We start from the raw sequence: 17,436 nt of genomic DNA on the forward strand, positions 1-17,436 counted from the left end.
TTTGATGACGTTTTTCAGAAAGTATTTTTGCCCCGCAAGTGGTGGCGACTGAGGATGGCGGTGCTGTTCTGTCTGTTTGCACAACAACATGAACAATTTCTCTGATACTCTAATAGATATCTCTGACATGCACACCAAACATTTGCTTCTGCCTAAAGGAGCATTCCGCTGATTTCAGAGTCAGATTGCTTGTAAGAAGGAGTGTTACCTAGCCTGAAAATGGTCGTGTTATGTCTTCTGTGGCTCTGGGGGCAGTTTTGTCAAGTCTAAGAAAATTAGTCATGTGACATCACCTGGAGGTTACAAATTTTTTAAAGAAAGCCTGCGTTATGATAAGGGGTTGTGGTTGAAAGACATGGGCATTTACCAGGCAGGAAGGATCTAATTAAAGACACCATTGAGCTATTTAGCTGTGTTCTGGGAAGTGTAGAAGCATCCGTAACTTTTGGAGACTGACCTATAGAAGGAACTAAAAGTCTGCAAATCACAACCTTTGCTGCAACAATTGTGACTATTTTTCATGTGATCTGTCTCTTTATGTAATTGTGACACTACATTGCTCACCAGAGGATCTCTGTCCATTCAGGGTCATTGTGTGAACTTTCTCTAGCACCATTTTGGTCAAAATGATCCACCTTGAACACAAGAAAATGTTAATGGTCAGATTGCATAGAAATTTGCAGCATATATTCATGGTTCTCATAGGAGAAACCCTCTTAGATTTGGATGTAGGATGTAGATGAACCTCGTAACCTTTCCTCTCATACCACCCTACCAGCAAACTTTCCACTTCTGCAGACAAGATGTTGTATATTGTAACTGGTTGACTGCTCAGCACATATATGCTCCCCAGAGGAAGAACCCTTTTTAATTTTTGGTGATTCAATGACCTGTTATGTAGTGCTGTCTTGAAGTCAGTTTCAGAGTCAAGAGCAAAACTCTGAATAGTTTAAAATCAGCAAGATGTTCTTTCAATCCAGCACTTTTGCTCTCTGAAGGGTAATAATTCATTGCAGCTTCTAGAAGCTGCCAACAGACATTTAGTCATGTTTTATTTATTCGGTGAATCACAAGGTAGTCTCCTTTTGCGCTTGATTACTGTTAACAACCGAGAAGTGTCCTAACTTCCCACACAGTAGCTGATCTCACCTGTCCCTACACAGTGATGTCAGCATGGCTATCCTGCTTGATGATGTCACTGGGTCATTCCTGTCGGGTCGTGTAACACACTATCCCCGCCTGGCTTCTCTGGTGAGTGTGCGTGTGTGTTTTTAGATGCAGAGTGTGTGAGAGATGGATTTAGGTATCTGTGGCAGTCATCCTTGTTGCTAACTGATTTACTATGTCTGACACGCTATAGGCTAGAGTTGTATATCTCTGCGTGTGTGTGTGTGTGTGTGTGTGGGTGTGTGTGTGTGTGCGTGTGTGTATGGAGAGCTTTATATAGCCACAGTTATCCAGGAAGAAGGAATGCCCTGGATGCCAGTGACCATATTTGAACAGTGTGTCTGCTGCAGGCAGACTGCACACACTGACTGCAAACCCGTAACTCAGACTCACACACTCAGACACTCACCTCCCCTTCATCTTTGCGCTCTGTGCATGTGTGTGTCTGCCTTGTGTTGTAGTTCCACTGGATGACCACTATCAGGCAATGTAATACCTTCTCGAGTAGTGACAGCAGGGCTATGCCTTCAGCTGACTTTTACTGACTCACAGCGAGCAAACTTCTCTCTCTCTTTCCAGCACTTTCTGGTTTCTTCTCTCTGACAATCTGTTCTGCTGACTGACAACATCCACTCTGACCCTGTAGAGGAAACTACTCCGCCTCTCTTTATTTCTTATCCTTCACTTGCTTTTTGCTCATCGGTGACTGAATACTTTCGGGGCAGCGGCGGCGGTTGAGCGTGCACGCTTTTGGGGAGAGTGAGTGTGTGTGTGTGTTGTGTTGTGTGTGTGTTTGTGTGCGTGTGAGTCAGTATGCCATGTCGTCCCCCGGCTCGTCGTTTGTGCAGATAAAGCATGAGGACCTGCTCTTCTATGAGAACTGTGGAGGAGGCAGCTTTGGGAGCGTCTACAGAGCCCTCTGGATATCCCAGGACAAGGAAGTGGCTGTGAAAAAGCTTTTGAAGATTGACAAAGAGGTAGGGAGGAGACACACATACACACACACACATATGCACACAGATACACACTGCTGCAGAAGACCTAGATTTCAGAGGCGTGCACGAGCATAATAATAAGATCCAACATTGTTGTCGTTTAAGGATTCTCCTCTGTGGCATGTTACTGCTCCACACTTCAACACAAATCAGTTTCCACTAATGTCCCAGATTCTCCTCCCCTGTTGAACATGTGTTTATCTTAAACATACCTCTCCTCGTCCCCCTACCTCCTCCCACTCTTTTGTGGATGGAGGAGTTATTTATGCCAGCACTCCCCTGTTCCTCCCATTGTATGTTAGGACGAGGTGTGTGGTCATTTTGGCTTTATGCATTGCATTTCAGGCAGGGTGGCTCTCCATGAGTGTGACGCCAACGGTAATCCAAACATAATTTCCTTCCATGTTATTAATACTAGAGTGGTAGAGGTTCACAACTCAGTGTCAGGAAACTGTTAGAAGTTAGGGTGACCTGTGGGTGAGTGGGGGCACGGCGTTATTGTTGTGGAAGCAGATTTAAACAATGTAATGTAAAGCATGCACAAACAAATGCAAAGACAAATCAAAAGTACTGAATAAAAGTACTGAATTTAAGGATAAAACTCACTGTGTGAAACATGGGTTAACTACTGTACCTAAAACTGCAGAGGAGACAGAATCTGATTTGTTGTTTGACTTATTTCTCTCACACTCACTTTCTCACACCCATACACAAACACATGCAGGGCGGGCGGGTGGGCGGGTGGGCTGGCAGACATGCATGAAAAGTGGGTGTACATTTCATGTGTAAATACAAATTGATGGATCATGGGAGAACTGCAGTGTAGTGGTCTTTCTAAGACAGTCACGTAAATCTTTTTTATTTCTGCAACCCTTAATGGAAAATGGAGCAGTTTGAGAAGAGATTCATCTTAAATCTTTGCACCAACATCACATTCACACACGTAAAACCACTTGTGCAAATACATGCACACAAACTGAAGTTGTGTACACACTAATACCTCACACATGGAGGAAATAATGGGAATAAAAGTGAAAGGTAAATTGCTGTTGTGAAGAACAACTATTTACTGAGAAGTATTATGATAAATTGCATTTTTTGTGTGATTTTTTTTTTCAAATTAATGGTTAGTTATTATGTTGCTTGGCAACAGTTACATATTCCACATATGCAGAGAGGGTATGACCTGTATGTCAGTTTAGATTAATGGCATGTTTGTCACAGTGGTGTGGAAGGTCTTTGTTTGGAGACCTCAGGTCAGGCATCCTAGAGACGCTATCAGAAATAACTTTAAAATTAAATAACAATTCAAAAGCTTTTATAGTTACAGCACATCAAGAATTATTTACACTTAATTATCTCAAAGGTCATGTTTCTTTGCTAGTGTCGCATTATAAACTGTTACTAAAGTTGTTCATATCCCCGTGTTTCTCTCTCTGTCTCTTGGCTCGTCTCCTTGTCCAGGCTGAGATTCTCAGTGTCCTGAGTCATAAGAACATCATTCAGTTTTATGGAGCCGTGCTGGAATCTCCCAACTATGGCATTGTCACAGGTCAGAACCCACGTGTGTGTGTGTGTTTGTAAGATTCATGTATCCTGTCAGATGTCCTCACAAGAACATAAAGTTTAATCCCCAACTTCATTCAGATAAGGCTTATCTTTTGAAAAAGTGCTCTACAAATTATGAATTATGTACTATTTTCTTTGGGGTTAAAGTTTAGTGGCTATAAGTAACATCAGGTTAAGGTCAGGTCATGGGTTTAAATGAGGCATGAAGGGATCAGAGTCTGGGCAGATTGCCCTCTCATATAAAACTATATGTGTCTGTATATGAGCTCTACTAGTGTGTGCTGGATCATAAACTTACAGACACGTTAGCACATGCTCCGATTATCGTACCAGTGTTTGTGTGTGTGTTTTGAAGTATTGGTGTATACTCTGAGAGCTGCTTCTTGCTGTTTCCTGGCAGGACATTTGTAACTGAGACCAGCATGTTTGGACATGGTTGTAATCCTGGATGGGGTCATATGGTTAAGATAAAGCACCGACACACCACTACAGACTTGTCTTGTAACAATTCTCACTGCAGCTGAGTCTAATCGAGTCCAACACTTAGTAAAAATTTAAAAAAAGCACAGTAGGCATAAAGAACTGTTCAGGAGGAGGATTTTGGTGTGCACTGTAGTTGGTGGCAATTTGCAAAGGGTAAGAGCAATTTTAGGGACAGATTTTCCTTGTTCTACCCAAAACGCTCCTTTGGCTAGTCAGTATCCTCTTTCTTTCAATAGTCTCTTGAAAATCTCTGACATTCCAAGAAATAAATAGGAAAGGTTAAAAGTTCTCAAATAATCTGATTTAGACAGTCAGGGGATTAGAAAGGGTTTCAGCTGATTTGAGCTGGTTTCTCTCTGAATTGGTCTGTGTGGTGAGTGTCATCTTTCTCAAAACATATGTAATAAATTGATGTAGAATAAAACTGCACTGCAAATGTCCAGACAAGTAAAAAAAAACGGGATAGGGTTAATTGATTTCACTTGTTTATAATGTTTATAATCACTTGTTAAAATGTTGTCAGTCATGTGAAACAGACTTTAAACAGGTAGAGTGATACCTGCTGTAACGACATTATAAACGTGAGACTTTATTCTTTCAGGAGGCAGGTTATGAAGATTGTAAGGATAAGTCTCAAAATGGACATTTTTGTGTTTTTTTTGTATGTCGAGCTGTGTATGGGTACAGATGATTTTGTTTTTTACTTTGCTCTATTATAATGACCATGGCCTGTTTGTGTGTGTGTGTGTTACAGAATATGCTAGTGGAGGGTCTCTATATGAGTACCTTTCCAGTGAGCAGAGTGAGGAGATGGACATGGAGCAGATCATGACATGGGCCATACAGATAGCCAAAGGTACACCTAAAGAAAAGATGATAATAATAAAATGTGTCAAGGTTGAATCACTCTGATATCTACTTTATTATAAACTTTCAATGTGGACATAGATGAGATAAAATCTTTCTAAGAAAGTAAAACAATAAAAATCTGAAAACATACCTTTAGATTCTTTGTACAGAGGTCATCATGTTCCACAGATTATAGCTTTTAGTGCTCTTGATGCCTTCAATTGCAGTCCAGACCAACCCCAACATGCTAAATAATTAAAAAATTAAACAACAAATAAATAGAATGTATAATACAAGATAACTGAATGAAAGTCAGTCCTGTCAGCTCAGTATCAAATTCAGATAAGTTTAATAATGATTTAATCTTTTAAGGATGCTAGTCCTCTATATTCTACTTTTTGTCATTTATAGTGATTTGGATTAAAGATTTCTCAGGTTTCACTCTAGTTCATCCAGTAAATTTCTGTAAAAATGAAATTGAGCCTGAAACAAGTTAACATCAAGTCCTAAAACCAGCAGCTGTTTTAAACATAAAACAAAAAAGTTGTAGTTTTTTAGCTGTTATTGACCCTTATTTTCCTTACAGGGATGCATTACCTCCATGGAGAAGCTCCAGTCAAAGTCATTCACAGAGACCTCAAGTCACGGAACGGTAACTTATCTAAACCACAGTCTAATCTATTCTTCAAACCGTATGCTTACTGTACTTACAGTACATATGTACATGGAAACATGGCCTCTCTGCACTGTTTGTCTGCTAGCTACAGTTTATTACCACTTATTGTTACACACCTTTGATTGGTTCTCTCGTTCACAGTGGTCATGACTGCTGACAAAGTGCTGAAGGTTTGTACGTCTTGTATGGAAAACCACATACTGGCATTGATCATTCAGTTCAGGCACACAGGTTATGGTTGAGTTTCTTCACTTTTCTCTCCTTTTCTGTTGGGATTCCAGATTTGTGACTTTGGGGCTTCCAAGTTCTTGTCCCATACCACCCATATGACAGTGGTGGGCACTTTTCCCTGGATGGCTCCTGAAGTCATTCAGAGCCTGCCTGTCTCTGAGACTTGTGACACCTACTCCTACGGTGTGGTGAGTTGGCTCTATTGTATAAATATTTGTTTTGTAAGGCCACTAATAAAACCTAAATATGGTTACTTTTTAAAAACTGATGTAATATCAAAAATTGTTATTTACCGAAAGCAGGCATCAAATGCTTGCTCACATTTCTAGTCCTTCAGACAGTTTCTGATTTTACATCATAATTGTGCCAATTAATTTTATTAAGGTAAAGTTCTTGTATGACTGCTTTATTTAGACAACATTTAAGAGAAGTTTGGTTTCTATTCTTACATTATTAGAAAGGACAAAGTAAAGCATCAAATGAAGAGTTTTGGTATCAGTGCTGAAACTCTGGTATCTAAAATTTCCAACAAAACTCAGCCCTACTGTACTGTGTATTTTCGTTAATTTAATTTCATGCTTTCAATCTGTTAAAACATCCTCACATTCATTCCAGAAAAATCCATATAAAAACAGACCCTGAATATCATACATCAAAGTATTTATGTCTGTCTCAATGAACCAACACAGTCTGTTCTGTGTCCAGGTGCTGTGGGAGATGCTGACTCGGGAAGTTCCTTTCAAAGGTTTTGAAGGGTTGCAGGTTGCGTGGCTGGTGGTGGAAAAACAAGAGGTACACACACACACACACCCCCCCCCCCCACACACACACACACGCGTACGCACACCTCTCTGAACACACTGTAAGCATGTAGCACCACCAGAGTTTGAGAAGGCTGGAGGAACAATGCGATGCTCTCATGGTTTCCACTGTGAGCTGGTGAGGCTGAGGCTGGGTATTTTTAGGCCTGATGTCAGTTCTCTGCTCTTGTAAGGCAGTGGAGCTCGGCCAGACAACCCCCCACCCCAAGCCTAAAGCCTTTACGAGAGAGACAGAGAGAGAGAGAGAGCGGGGTAAAGAAGAAAGATTGCAGTGATAGGAGGGTTGATTCAGGAGGTTTATGGGAGGTGGGGGATGATGGTTATACTGTGTATGTGTTTCGGTTATTGACGTGCCTGAATCCCCCTCAACAGCCGCACGCACTCTCAAACACACACACACACACAGAGGGGGCCAACAAACAACTCAGAGAACATGAATCCTGCGTAGCTGTTGGCTAATCTCCAAATACTCTCCCTAAATAACTCTCTCTCTCTCTCTCTCTCTTTCCCTTTCCCAGTCTCCCTCTGATTTTCCCCTCCATTGCTATACCTCTCTTCCTGACCCTCTTACATGCCCTCTCTCCACTCAGTCTGTGATATTTTAGGATTAATCCCCAGAGAAAACTGTTTCCATTTACTGCACTGTACTATGGAGCTGTCTGGGCTCATTCAAACCTTTGGTGATGCCATGGGATCTTTTTTATGGAGGGACATTATCTCAGTGGCATGGTGTGGTTCTGTGTTGTTGCTACATGTTACAGAAAGGCAAACATGGATCCCATTTACATCATAAACAGATAAACCAGAATATACATTTTAAGTTCAAATGATTGAGTGATTAAGAACTTATTGGTCTGTATTTTGTTATAAAACTTTAAATGTTAAAAAAATTAATCAGTTAAAACCAAATGTCTCATAACATGACCTTTTTTTCTTGAATAGCCTATTGCTAGGTTTTAAGTTGTTGCATTTCCTTTATTTCCCTGTGCAAGGACTCAGTTGGAAAAAGGTGATGTTTTATATGTCTGAGCACCATCAGGATTTAGCAATACTTGATTCAGAATCAGAGATGGCAGCTGCAGGGTTGTTTGTGTATTTTTCCGGGCCATTGTCGATTAAAATCTGATCAAACCACACCACACATCCTGTTGAAGCAGATTAGCTGAGGTTTTGAGTGTTAAACTCTGAACAACAACTGTTATATAGACATTCATGTTCCCCAGAGGATGAATCCTAATGACTTTGGTGATCCCCCGATTTTTCCTCTAGCGTCACCAGCAGCTTGACATTTTTGGCTCACAGTAAAAATGTTTTGACAACTGTTGGATAGATGTTCATGAAATTTCATACATACATGTTCTCCTCAGGATGAATAACTTCAGTGATCTCTTAACTTTTAATCTAGCATCATCATCAGGACAAATTTTGATTTGTCATAAGCCAATTATTTTGGTCATTGGTTGGACATTGATTTGACCAATTTCTTAATTACTTGCAAAACTAATGACATTGAACACAGTAAACATTATACTTATTAAACATCAGCATGTCAGATTGCTGATGTTTTGTCAAATTGCTTCTGTACAGCTTCACAGAAATGCTAGCATGGCTATAAACTCTTTTTAAACATTTTGATATTTTGACATCAACTTTGTTGATCAGAAGCCTGCAGATAATTCCAATCAGTTTCCGAGAGCGCACAGTGAGGTCATCAAATGATAAAAAGCCCCAAAAATTCATTTGACAATAATGTTAAGACAAGAAACAGCAGCATCTATCAAATGTATTTTTTTCCAATTTTGACAATTTATCAATTATCAAATTAGTTGCCAATTAATTTTGTCCATTGACTGATCGATCAATTGACCAGTTGTTGCAGTTCTAATTAATTATCTAGTAAAATATTCTGATAGAATATTTAATGCTGAAACATTTAAGATTTACAGGCATATTTTCATTTTTTCTTGTTGTCAGTAGGTTAAATTATTTGAAAAAACACGCTATGACTTTTCTGACAAAAAGTGAAGTCCTCTGTTTGTGTTTGTGTGTATCTCGGTATCTAGAGGCTGACCATCCCCACCAGCTGTCCAGCAAGTTTTGCAGAGCTTATGAGGAAATGTTGGCAAGCAGACCCAAAGGTAAACTAATGGCACCAGTGATACAAATATTTATTTGTTTAAATATTTCTCGCAGCTCACTTGTTTACTTGTGAGATGTAACTGGTGGTTATTTTATCTTGTGTACACACATGTGCTTACAGGAGCGTCCACAGTTTAAGCAGGTGCTGGTAACCCTGGAGACCATGGCCAACGACAGCAGGCTACCGGACCAGTGCAACTCCTTTCTACATAACAAGGACCAGTGGAGGTACACGCACAAACACACACACACAGCCCAAATTCATATGAAAACACTGAGTAAATCTGCAGTGCTTCCGAGCAGGAAGTGTTTTCCGTCATTTTCTAAGTGTATATAGTAAAGGTCTTGGGCTCTTGTCAGAATGACAAATATAGAGTCTATGGTTCACTGTACTCCATATAAAACTCAATATGCATAGTCACACACGTGCCAGCACACACACACACACACACATATACACAGCTCTGTGGACTCTAAAGCTCAGGAGAGAAGCTGAATGTGTGACCCTGTACTCTACTTCAGTCTATAATAAGCTCTCTGGAAAGTGTCCATGGAAGAGATTCCTCTACTCCTCCACTCTGCCCTCGCTCCACTAAGGGGAGAAAGACAGAGGGGTGAGTGTAGGAGGGGGGGTTGGGAAGAGGTGAAGGGAGAAATCAAATACGAGCTGAAGAAGAGAAGCTCAGGGAGGAACAGAAATGTATTGGGTGCATGTGAAATCAAAAACACTGAGCAAGAGAGAAACGGAGAGGATAGTGGGAAACAAGAGTGGACAGATGACAGGGGTGAGACAAGGGAGAGAGAGAGAAAGAGAGAGAGAGAAAGAGAGGTGGGGGATGGAGCAGAGGAGAGAAGGTGCGAGATTCTATGCATATTTAACATGAGTACAGCAAGGCAATCAATTCTGAGTGAAGTTTTGGGTATGGGTGGAAAAACTTGGACAAGAAAAGGGGAGGGAAGAAGGGGGAGGGCAGAGTCAGTGAGGGAGGTGAAGGGGCGGGATGAATGAATAGGGAGGTATGGAAGGAACACAGGAGGAGGTATGGCTGTGCGTCAGATCTCTGTCTATATTTAGTTACTGTGAGAGTTGATTGTGTTTGTGAATGCGGCTTCATGTACTGTCACTCACAAATTCACAGTGACCTCTTGTGGTAGAAGGCAGTACTGCAGCTGGACACATTTTACACTGATTATATACAGAGAACTTTTTGCATAAGTTACATTTTTGTCTTTTGCAAGAGCAGTTTGGTAAATAGTAAACCAACTGTGTCAGACTGTTATGTCATATAGTCTGCTATAGGACAAAAGAATTTATTTCTAACATGATTCATGTCACCTTTTAATGTTGCCAGCGTAGTAATAAGTAGCTCTGACCTAATTCCTAGTGTGTAGTGTGTTCAGTATACATAAGTTATGTACTGTATATTAAAAAAATCTTGATTTGCGTTTGTTGTTGATGTGCAGTACTTTTGCACAAAGGAAATTAAAACAAATTGAGATTGTGAGACAGCTCCAGAAGGATGAAAAAACAACAAAAATGTAATACATACTTTGGAAAACATTTTGCTTTCTTTTGGTGATGTTTAATTGGTACTGGCGTTCCAAGACTGCAGTCAGATTTTTTCCCCTCAAAACTGAATTAATCAAAATTTGTCATTTTAAAAAAACCCAAAACAAAACAAGGAGAACTCAGTATTGAATTAGTATGTATTATGGAATTGGGACACAGTACTTGTTGCATTTGCAGAATTCCAATGAAGAAAAGATGGCTTTGCCTTGATTGTGAGTTTCTTTCCAAATAAATAAACTAAAATTGACAAAAATAAATGCAACTTTACAACATATAATTATGTGCACAAACACTAAAGCAAAGGAGTAAAGAGGAGTCTGATTCAGTATGGTAGCATATTTTTCAACAGCACATGTACTGTAGTCAAAGCACAAGGAAAAATTGGGTTTATTTTCCTAAAAAAGATTAAACAAAAACAAATAAATGAAGGCAACTGAATGAAGAGTTATAGAGCCCTTAAAAAAAGAGGTCAACAAAACATGAAAAATAAGGCTAACAAAACAAGATGTTAACTCAACTAACAGACCTAACAGAATGAGACATGAGGGAAACATACTGGCTGATCAAACCAATAAATACACACAGGGGAAGATGCAACTTTCAATTTCCTCCTCCTAAATAGCTTTTTGACATGGAACCTGTCATTTATTCCATGCTGGCTTCAGTAAAGTTGCTGTTAAAACTAGGCCACATCTGCATGGAAAAAGTCACGACAGATTACTGACATGCTGTCTGTGTACGTACTGTTTGTGCTAATACTCCAGGTGCGAAATTGAGTCGACTCTGGAACGCCTTCGGAAGCTGGAGAGGGAGCTTTACTCCAAGGAGAAGGAGCTGGAGGAGAGGGAGAGGAGGCTCAAACTGTGGGAGGAGAGGCTGATGGAGAGGTCCAACATGACTCCTAGTCCAACCTCCCTACTCATGGAACGCCCGGTGAGTAGAAGTAAAAGAATTAAGAAAATCTGCTGAGACAGATAAAACCTGTTTGGGATTTATTCTAATCTTGGCCCTTCTGTCTCTGACCTCATCAGTTCTTCACACCAATGTCCATCGGTTCCTCCGGCTCTTTCTTCCGCTCGCACTCTCAGGACTCCAACAGTGCAGGGGTCAGCAGTGCTGGCGTCAGCTGTCTTCTCCGCACTCTCAGCAACGGAGACACCGAGAGGGGGAGCAGTGCAGGGGGGATGGGCTCCCTCGACAGTGGGAGGCTGCACGCCATGCTCCGAGGGTTGCAGGGGAGGTTCGGAGAGGATGACGAGGAAGAGGAGGGAACACTGGAGGAGAAAGGCTGGGGGCAGAGGGATAGAGACAGTGAAAGTGGGAGTATGGAGGGAGGGAGGGTGCAGGTGACACTCAGGAGCTTCCCGGGCGGTGTGGTGGAGAGGGAGGAGAGGACGTGGGAGGAGGGAGACAGGGAGCGAGGAGGGATGCAGAGGAGCAGGGTGACCACCATAGTCCGAGGCTATTCGGGTGGGTTCGATGCAGAAGGGGAGAGGGAGAAAGAGGGAGGATGGGAGATAGAAAAAGTTGGGGACAGGCTAGATGAGGGAGGGATGGAAGGAGGGAGGCTGCCGACCATGTTTAAGGGTCTCCATGGGAGTTTGGGGGGCTTGGGGGACATGCTGTCCTTAGACATAGATGAGATGGGGGATATGGACAGACTAGGTGACATGGACATGGACATGGGGGACATGGGGGTCATGAAGGTCGTAGGTCATGGTGTCAGGAGTGAGGTGGGGGTCAGGGGTCGTAGGAGTGACGTGGGAGTTGTAGTCCAGGGAGTCAGAGGTGACGTCAGTGAGGCCATGAGCCAAAAGATAAGAGGGGAAGTGGGTGTCATCGGTCACTCGGGGGTGCAGGGGGTACAGGTGAGCATGCGGGCTTCGTCCAATCAGAACTCTGTGAAGAGCTGCAGTGTGCGACACGGAACCAAAATCAACATGGCTACTGCAGCCATGGACATGATGGAGCTCGATTGGTCTGACAGTGACTAGACGACACATTAGCACACACAGACGCACAGAAAACACACATAGAAATACACACAGAGGCCAAACTAGAAAGATTGACTTGTTCGCATACGGTATCTGAGCTACAGTATGTGCATTAGAATCTCCAGTTGAAGAATAACTGATTATACACACATTTCTTTTGTTAAAATATTCTTTTTTTTTATTGAAGCGATGAATATTACAAACTGTGTACTGTGAAGTAGGAAGGAGCAACAAGACAATCGGAGGTTGTCTTGTCATGTCAGAATGACTTCACCTGTGTAATTTAACGTGCTATTAAAACTGCTGCATAACATACTGTAAGAGGTACAAGTGTTACAAAATAACACACTTGAATGCCGCTCTAATGAGGCAGCACTGTCTGATATTTTTCTCCTGCTTATATCTTGTAGTTTGTAGACTTGATTTGTTCAAAACGAGCTTTGACTTTATCAGTTCTAACTGTGATCTAGTGTGTGAATTTTTTGGCATTTTTTTCTCTGTATATTTTATCCTTTTTCAATAAAAAGAAAAGAAACTGATTTACATTCCTGTGATTTTGCTCTACTGGAGTTCCTCCATCCTCCACTTTATGTATATATTACGTTATGAGAGCTGAGAACCCACATATTTAACACATGGTAACAAATGGTACACACCTAAGACGCATACTGTATAATTGCAATGTCCACGGTTTGAATCTGGCTGCGGACCTTTGTTGCATATCACCCCCCATCACTCTGTCAACCTCTAAATCTTGACCCCTAAACTCTCCCCCTCACACACTGAGCAGCAGCGCCACTCCTGCCAGGACCCACTTGGCAGGCCGCTCCCTGGTTTTGAGGTTGAAAGTCCACACATATGTGGGTCCTCTGATCTTGGTCTTGTAGAGCGGACACTCGTAGATATTCCTGGTCTCATGGCGGTCGTTCGGCACAGCTCGGACAGAGATGACAGGCATGGATGGGGTCAAATCCTTCAGACGGGCCTCTGTGATCACCCCGGCCTGAGTGTCCCACCGCGCACCTGTGGATGGACACAGGTGAGGAGGAGAGGGTAAATCGCCATGTTTTAAGTTTTTTAAACCTTTCACCATCTGGTTGAGTTCAGGGTAAATCAACTAATGCAGCATCTGTTACTAGTCTGACTACCTTCCATGTAAAGTCCATATACATATGCTCCCTCCCTGGCAGGCTGGTTGAACTCTTCCTTAAATTTCTTGGTCACGTCCACTGTCAGGTTCACTTTATCCAGGGGCCACTCGTTCTTACGCGCCAGAGACTGCATCACCGCTGGAAAGCAAGAACACGACAAAAAGATTAATGATGAGTAGACAGAGAAGGGAGAAAAAGAAAAAAAATGTTTTACACAAGTGTGCTTATGTAGACCTGTTATGCAAGAATGTGTGTTACCAGTGAGGAAAGACTGTGGGTTGAAAAGTCCAGACAGCCAGACAACACTGGGCAGAGACAGGTCCTGAGTCCAGCTGTCCAGCTCTTTACAACGTTGTAACACATCATTATACCTGAGATACACACACAAACATACGGTAAGACAGAGGAAGACACTAAACATGGCAACATTACTATGTATCTTACATCAGGGCTGGGGGACACAGGTGAAGTTAATATCACAATATCAAAAAATATATTTTTCAGTATCAATATGCATCACTATATTTAGAATTTACACATATAAAATAAAATGATCATAATAAATCAGTCAGTGTAATGAACTTCTACTTCATTAACTCATTTTATTTGTTTTATTAGTTTGCTTGGAATCGTATCACAAAATATCATCTCAAGACGACTGCATCAAATATTCACATATAAAAATACTGTATTACAGCCCACCACTATTTTACATGATGAATAATAACACAGTAACTGCATTCACTGCTGGTCCCGCATATACAGAGACTACACACATTCAGACATACTGACACAAACATACCATATAGCCAGGCTGTAGGTGGAGGGGTAGGCCAGCTTGGTCCAGGTATCAGGGACGTTGTCAAAGAACAAAGCTGTCTGCAGTTTCTCCATCTCAGAGGAAATCGCTAGTTCACCCTTTGACAGAGAAAATATATTATCACAACGATTACACTCACTAGTACCACATGTAGCAATTTAACATCATGAATCATTTGCAGACTGTGACAAAACAAGAAGAGGGCTTTTGTTCCACTGAGCTTATAGTTTCAGTTTCTTTGCTAAATGAAGGGATATGTGAGCATACAGGAATTACATGAATGGCATTCTTAATTTTGAAGAACACAACAACAAACGCCACTACTCTTAAGGGACATAGAGGCTAGTAAGTTGCCAATTGTCTCACAGCCATGGTCTCATTTGTGTGCAGTAGTCACACCAAGGTATATTAAACAGTGTTGAGATGTTGAGGGCTGCACTGCAAACACACACACACACACAAAGGTATAAGCATACTTTGAGTCCCAGGTCAAGCTCCTTGAGTGAGCGCCGTATCTCAGAGATGAGTGTGTTCATGCGCTCACACTCCTGGAAGCAGACCAGGATGTACGGGGACCGCTCAGCTGTCTTGGATGTGATGTCGGCCATATTGTACTCCTCTGGTAGCTTCTCCAGCACCTCATCTAAAATAGTTTTCACCTGAGGGTTGATGGATCCAGTAATCAGTAAAAGCATATGAAAGACATTTCCTACAGTTATTAGATTTAGTGATGAGCTCCTCTCTACCGTTTAAGAATCTCTAAAAATTAGTCATTTAAAACAGCTGCCATTGTGAGAGACATTTCAAACATTTGATTGGTAGAGGAGCTTGTATGAGTAAATTTGTGGGTCAGTATCTTAATGCCAGGTTCATTTTTAAGTCAGAAATAACTGAACATGTAGGTGTGGCTACCTTCTCCTCCAGGGTCTGTGAGGCTCCCTCCCCCATCACAGCATCAGGAGACTGCAGCTCCAGCAGAGTGTGGAAAAGGTTATCTGACGTCACAGTCAGAAACTCTATTTCTGCATTGGGATGCAACCCATAATGCACTGGGCTCTCATGAGGCAGCATCTCATCTATAAAATCATGGTAGCCCTGGACATGTGGGGAAAGAAATGCTTAATGATATCCATTAATTATTCTCATTTATTCATAAAAACTGTACACCAGTTAATTGTTCTTCAACATTGGTTTGACTGTGAAGATTCACCTGTTTCAATGAAATGTTTCCTCAAACAGGATCTATTTCTAGTTACCTGGTAGTCCAGGTTGGAGGGAACAACAAATCCTGGAGCCAATGCAAGCTTCCGGTCAAACTGTGGGGGAAAAAGAAGTAGCTTTCGATTTCAAACACTGTACAAAATATTAGATTATTACAACCCATGTGGCCAAAATGACTGGGACTGGCACAACTGGTTGCCAGACCCTCATGCCAGTATACTAAAGCTTGCATAGGCAGTCTCTGGCCAAAAATTAGCCAAATTGCTGCTAACTGGAACTGATTCTAAACCCAAATGTCCCAAGCCCACACTCAAAAACACTCTGGCAACCATATACTGTAAGCTGAAGCCAGTTCATGCTTGGTCCTCTGAGTGCTGAGTGTGCACAGACACTCACCAAACTGGAAAGAATTACATTCACATGTTCTCTCTTTGTTGTTCTGTCTCATGAACACACATGTACAAACCTGGTTGGGCTGCATATATTCCTCCAGGTATGTTCTGCAGAGCCTTCTGTCCCAGTCATCAGTGATGTGTCCTCCATACATGATCTCCCCAAACAGATACCTCAAGTCCTCCCACGGCACCTTCATCATCATAATCATTATAATAATCACAGTTATTTACATTCATCCTCTTAATCAACATGCTGTGGCACACTGCTAACGACTGTATGTCACCTCTGACACACACTCACACATGGCTCTCTCCCAGTCATGCACTAACTCATCCACCAACAACTCTAACAACACACCCCACCTGTGCATTAGCCTCCAGGTAGTTATAGAGGACATTAACTGATATGGTCAGGTCTCCGGTGTTGAAGGGATACTTCCTGTTCCAACCCTGAGGTCCGAACTTCCTCCTCTGAGCCACACAAGCATGGAAGTAACAGAGAGAAAACAGGATGGTCTTAAACTCCTGCTCACGGCTACACGTGTCCAGGATGTCCTAGAGAGGGAACAAGAAATAAATTAATTCATGCATAAATAAATAGAACTATCAGTACAAAGCAGACACTGACCTGGTCAAAGTTATCCAGAGCAGCGTGCAAATTGGCATGCATGCCTGTAGGAGGTTCATTGGTGATCTTGATGGCATTTTCCAGAATGCCCTGAGTAAAACATGTGACATCAAAAGATTCAAATCGTATTTACTGCCACTATTTAACAAATTAAAGAACTTTAGTGAACATTACAACAGGGAAGATACCTGGTGACCTACTTTCTTTATATACATATAAATGTATATATATGGGTTTGATTCTATGATGCACTGTGATAACCTTACTGTACTGCATGTACCTGTGGAATAATGTGTTCCTGAGGTGTTGGCGCCGGCTCAGCGCTCATAAAAACTCTGTAGTCAGGATGACTGCCTTCACAGCAGCGCTCCAGGAGCTTTTCAAGTGAACCGAGCCAGCGACCAACCAGGTGGATGTTCTAACGGGAGATGAATGGAAGCACATAAACAAGATCCATTATAGTACAGAACATGAGTGTGAAATATGGTACTTAATGTTAGTGATATATAGTGGTCATACACTGAAGCACATAAACAGAGTGTTTAGAGTTTCAATAAAACATCTCCTTGGACAAACGTTCATATTTAAATTTAGTTTATAAATGGATTAAAATTATAACTACTTGTGTGAACTGCAATAGATCTTCTATTGCAGGGATTAGCATTCAGTCCAATGTTTTGATCCTATTATAAACCATTTTTTCTATCTATCTAAATATCCAGAGTAT

The 17,436-nt window shown here is 41.6% G+C and overlaps 2 protein-coding genes across 9 annotated transcripts in view; one reads left to right on the top strand and one right to left on the bottom strand.

Annotated features, from left to right (window-relative positions):
- Positions 1-746: 746 nt before the first annotated feature.
- On the top strand, positions 747-13,033 carry LOC121909382 (mitogen-activated protein kinase kinase kinase 20-like). Of its 2 annotated transcripts, XM_042429918.1 has the most exons (12): positions 747-1,251; positions 2,016-2,144; positions 3,627-3,714; positions 4,969-5,070; positions 5,650-5,715; positions 5,881-5,909; positions 6,021-6,158; positions 6,676-6,762; positions 8,855-8,929; positions 9,052-9,158; positions 11,265-11,433; positions 11,532-13,033. In XM_042429918.1, the coding sequence occupies exons 1-12, from the start codon at positions 1,174-1,176 to the stop codon at positions 12,492-12,494; spliced, it is 2,031 nt and encodes a 676-aa protein (XP_042285852.1). In that variant the 5' UTR covers positions 747-1,173; the 3' UTR covers positions 12,495-13,033. The 2 variants fall into 2 exon arrangements, with proteins under 2 accessions (XP_042285852.1, XP_042285853.1); XM_042429919.1 differs by lacking the exon at positions 747-1,251 and having other exon boundaries at positions 1,270-2,144.
- A 104-nt stretch (positions 13,034-13,137) lies between these two features.
- Positions 13,138-17,436, bottom strand: part of dnah9l (dynein, axonemal, heavy polypeptide 9 like) — a 38,514-nt gene continuing 34,215 nt past the window's right edge. For all 7 annotated transcript variants that reach the window (XM_042429895.1, XM_042429896.1, XM_042429893.1 and 4 more), the window contains 11 exons: positions 16,990-17,127; positions 16,710-16,799; positions 16,445-16,636; positions 16,153-16,272; positions 15,722-15,781; positions 15,378-15,560; positions 14,942-15,124; positions 14,448-14,563; positions 13,904-14,016; positions 13,643-13,783; positions 13,138-13,517 (listed from right to left, as the gene is read on the bottom strand). In XM_042429895.1, coding sequence (XP_042285829.1) covers positions 13,270-13,517; positions 13,643-13,783; positions 13,904-14,016; positions 14,448-14,563; positions 14,942-15,124; positions 15,378-15,560; positions 15,722-15,781; positions 16,153-16,272; positions 16,445-16,636; positions 16,710-16,799; positions 16,990-17,127 — 1,584 coding nt within the window. In that variant the 3' untranslated portion in view covers positions 13,138-13,269. The remainder of the gene's footprint in view (positions 13,518-13,642; positions 13,784-13,903; positions 14,017-14,447; positions 14,564-14,941; positions 15,125-15,377; positions 15,561-15,721; positions 15,782-16,152; positions 16,273-16,444; positions 16,637-16,709; positions 16,800-16,989; positions 17,128-17,436) is intronic.

The sequence above is a fragment of the Thunnus maccoyii genome, chromosome 12 (assembly GCF_910596095.1).
Source record: "Thunnus maccoyii chromosome 12, fThuMac1.1, whole genome shotgun sequence".
Lineage (NCBI taxonomy): Eukaryota > Metazoa > Chordata > Actinopteri > Scombriformes > Scombridae > Thunnus > Thunnus maccoyii.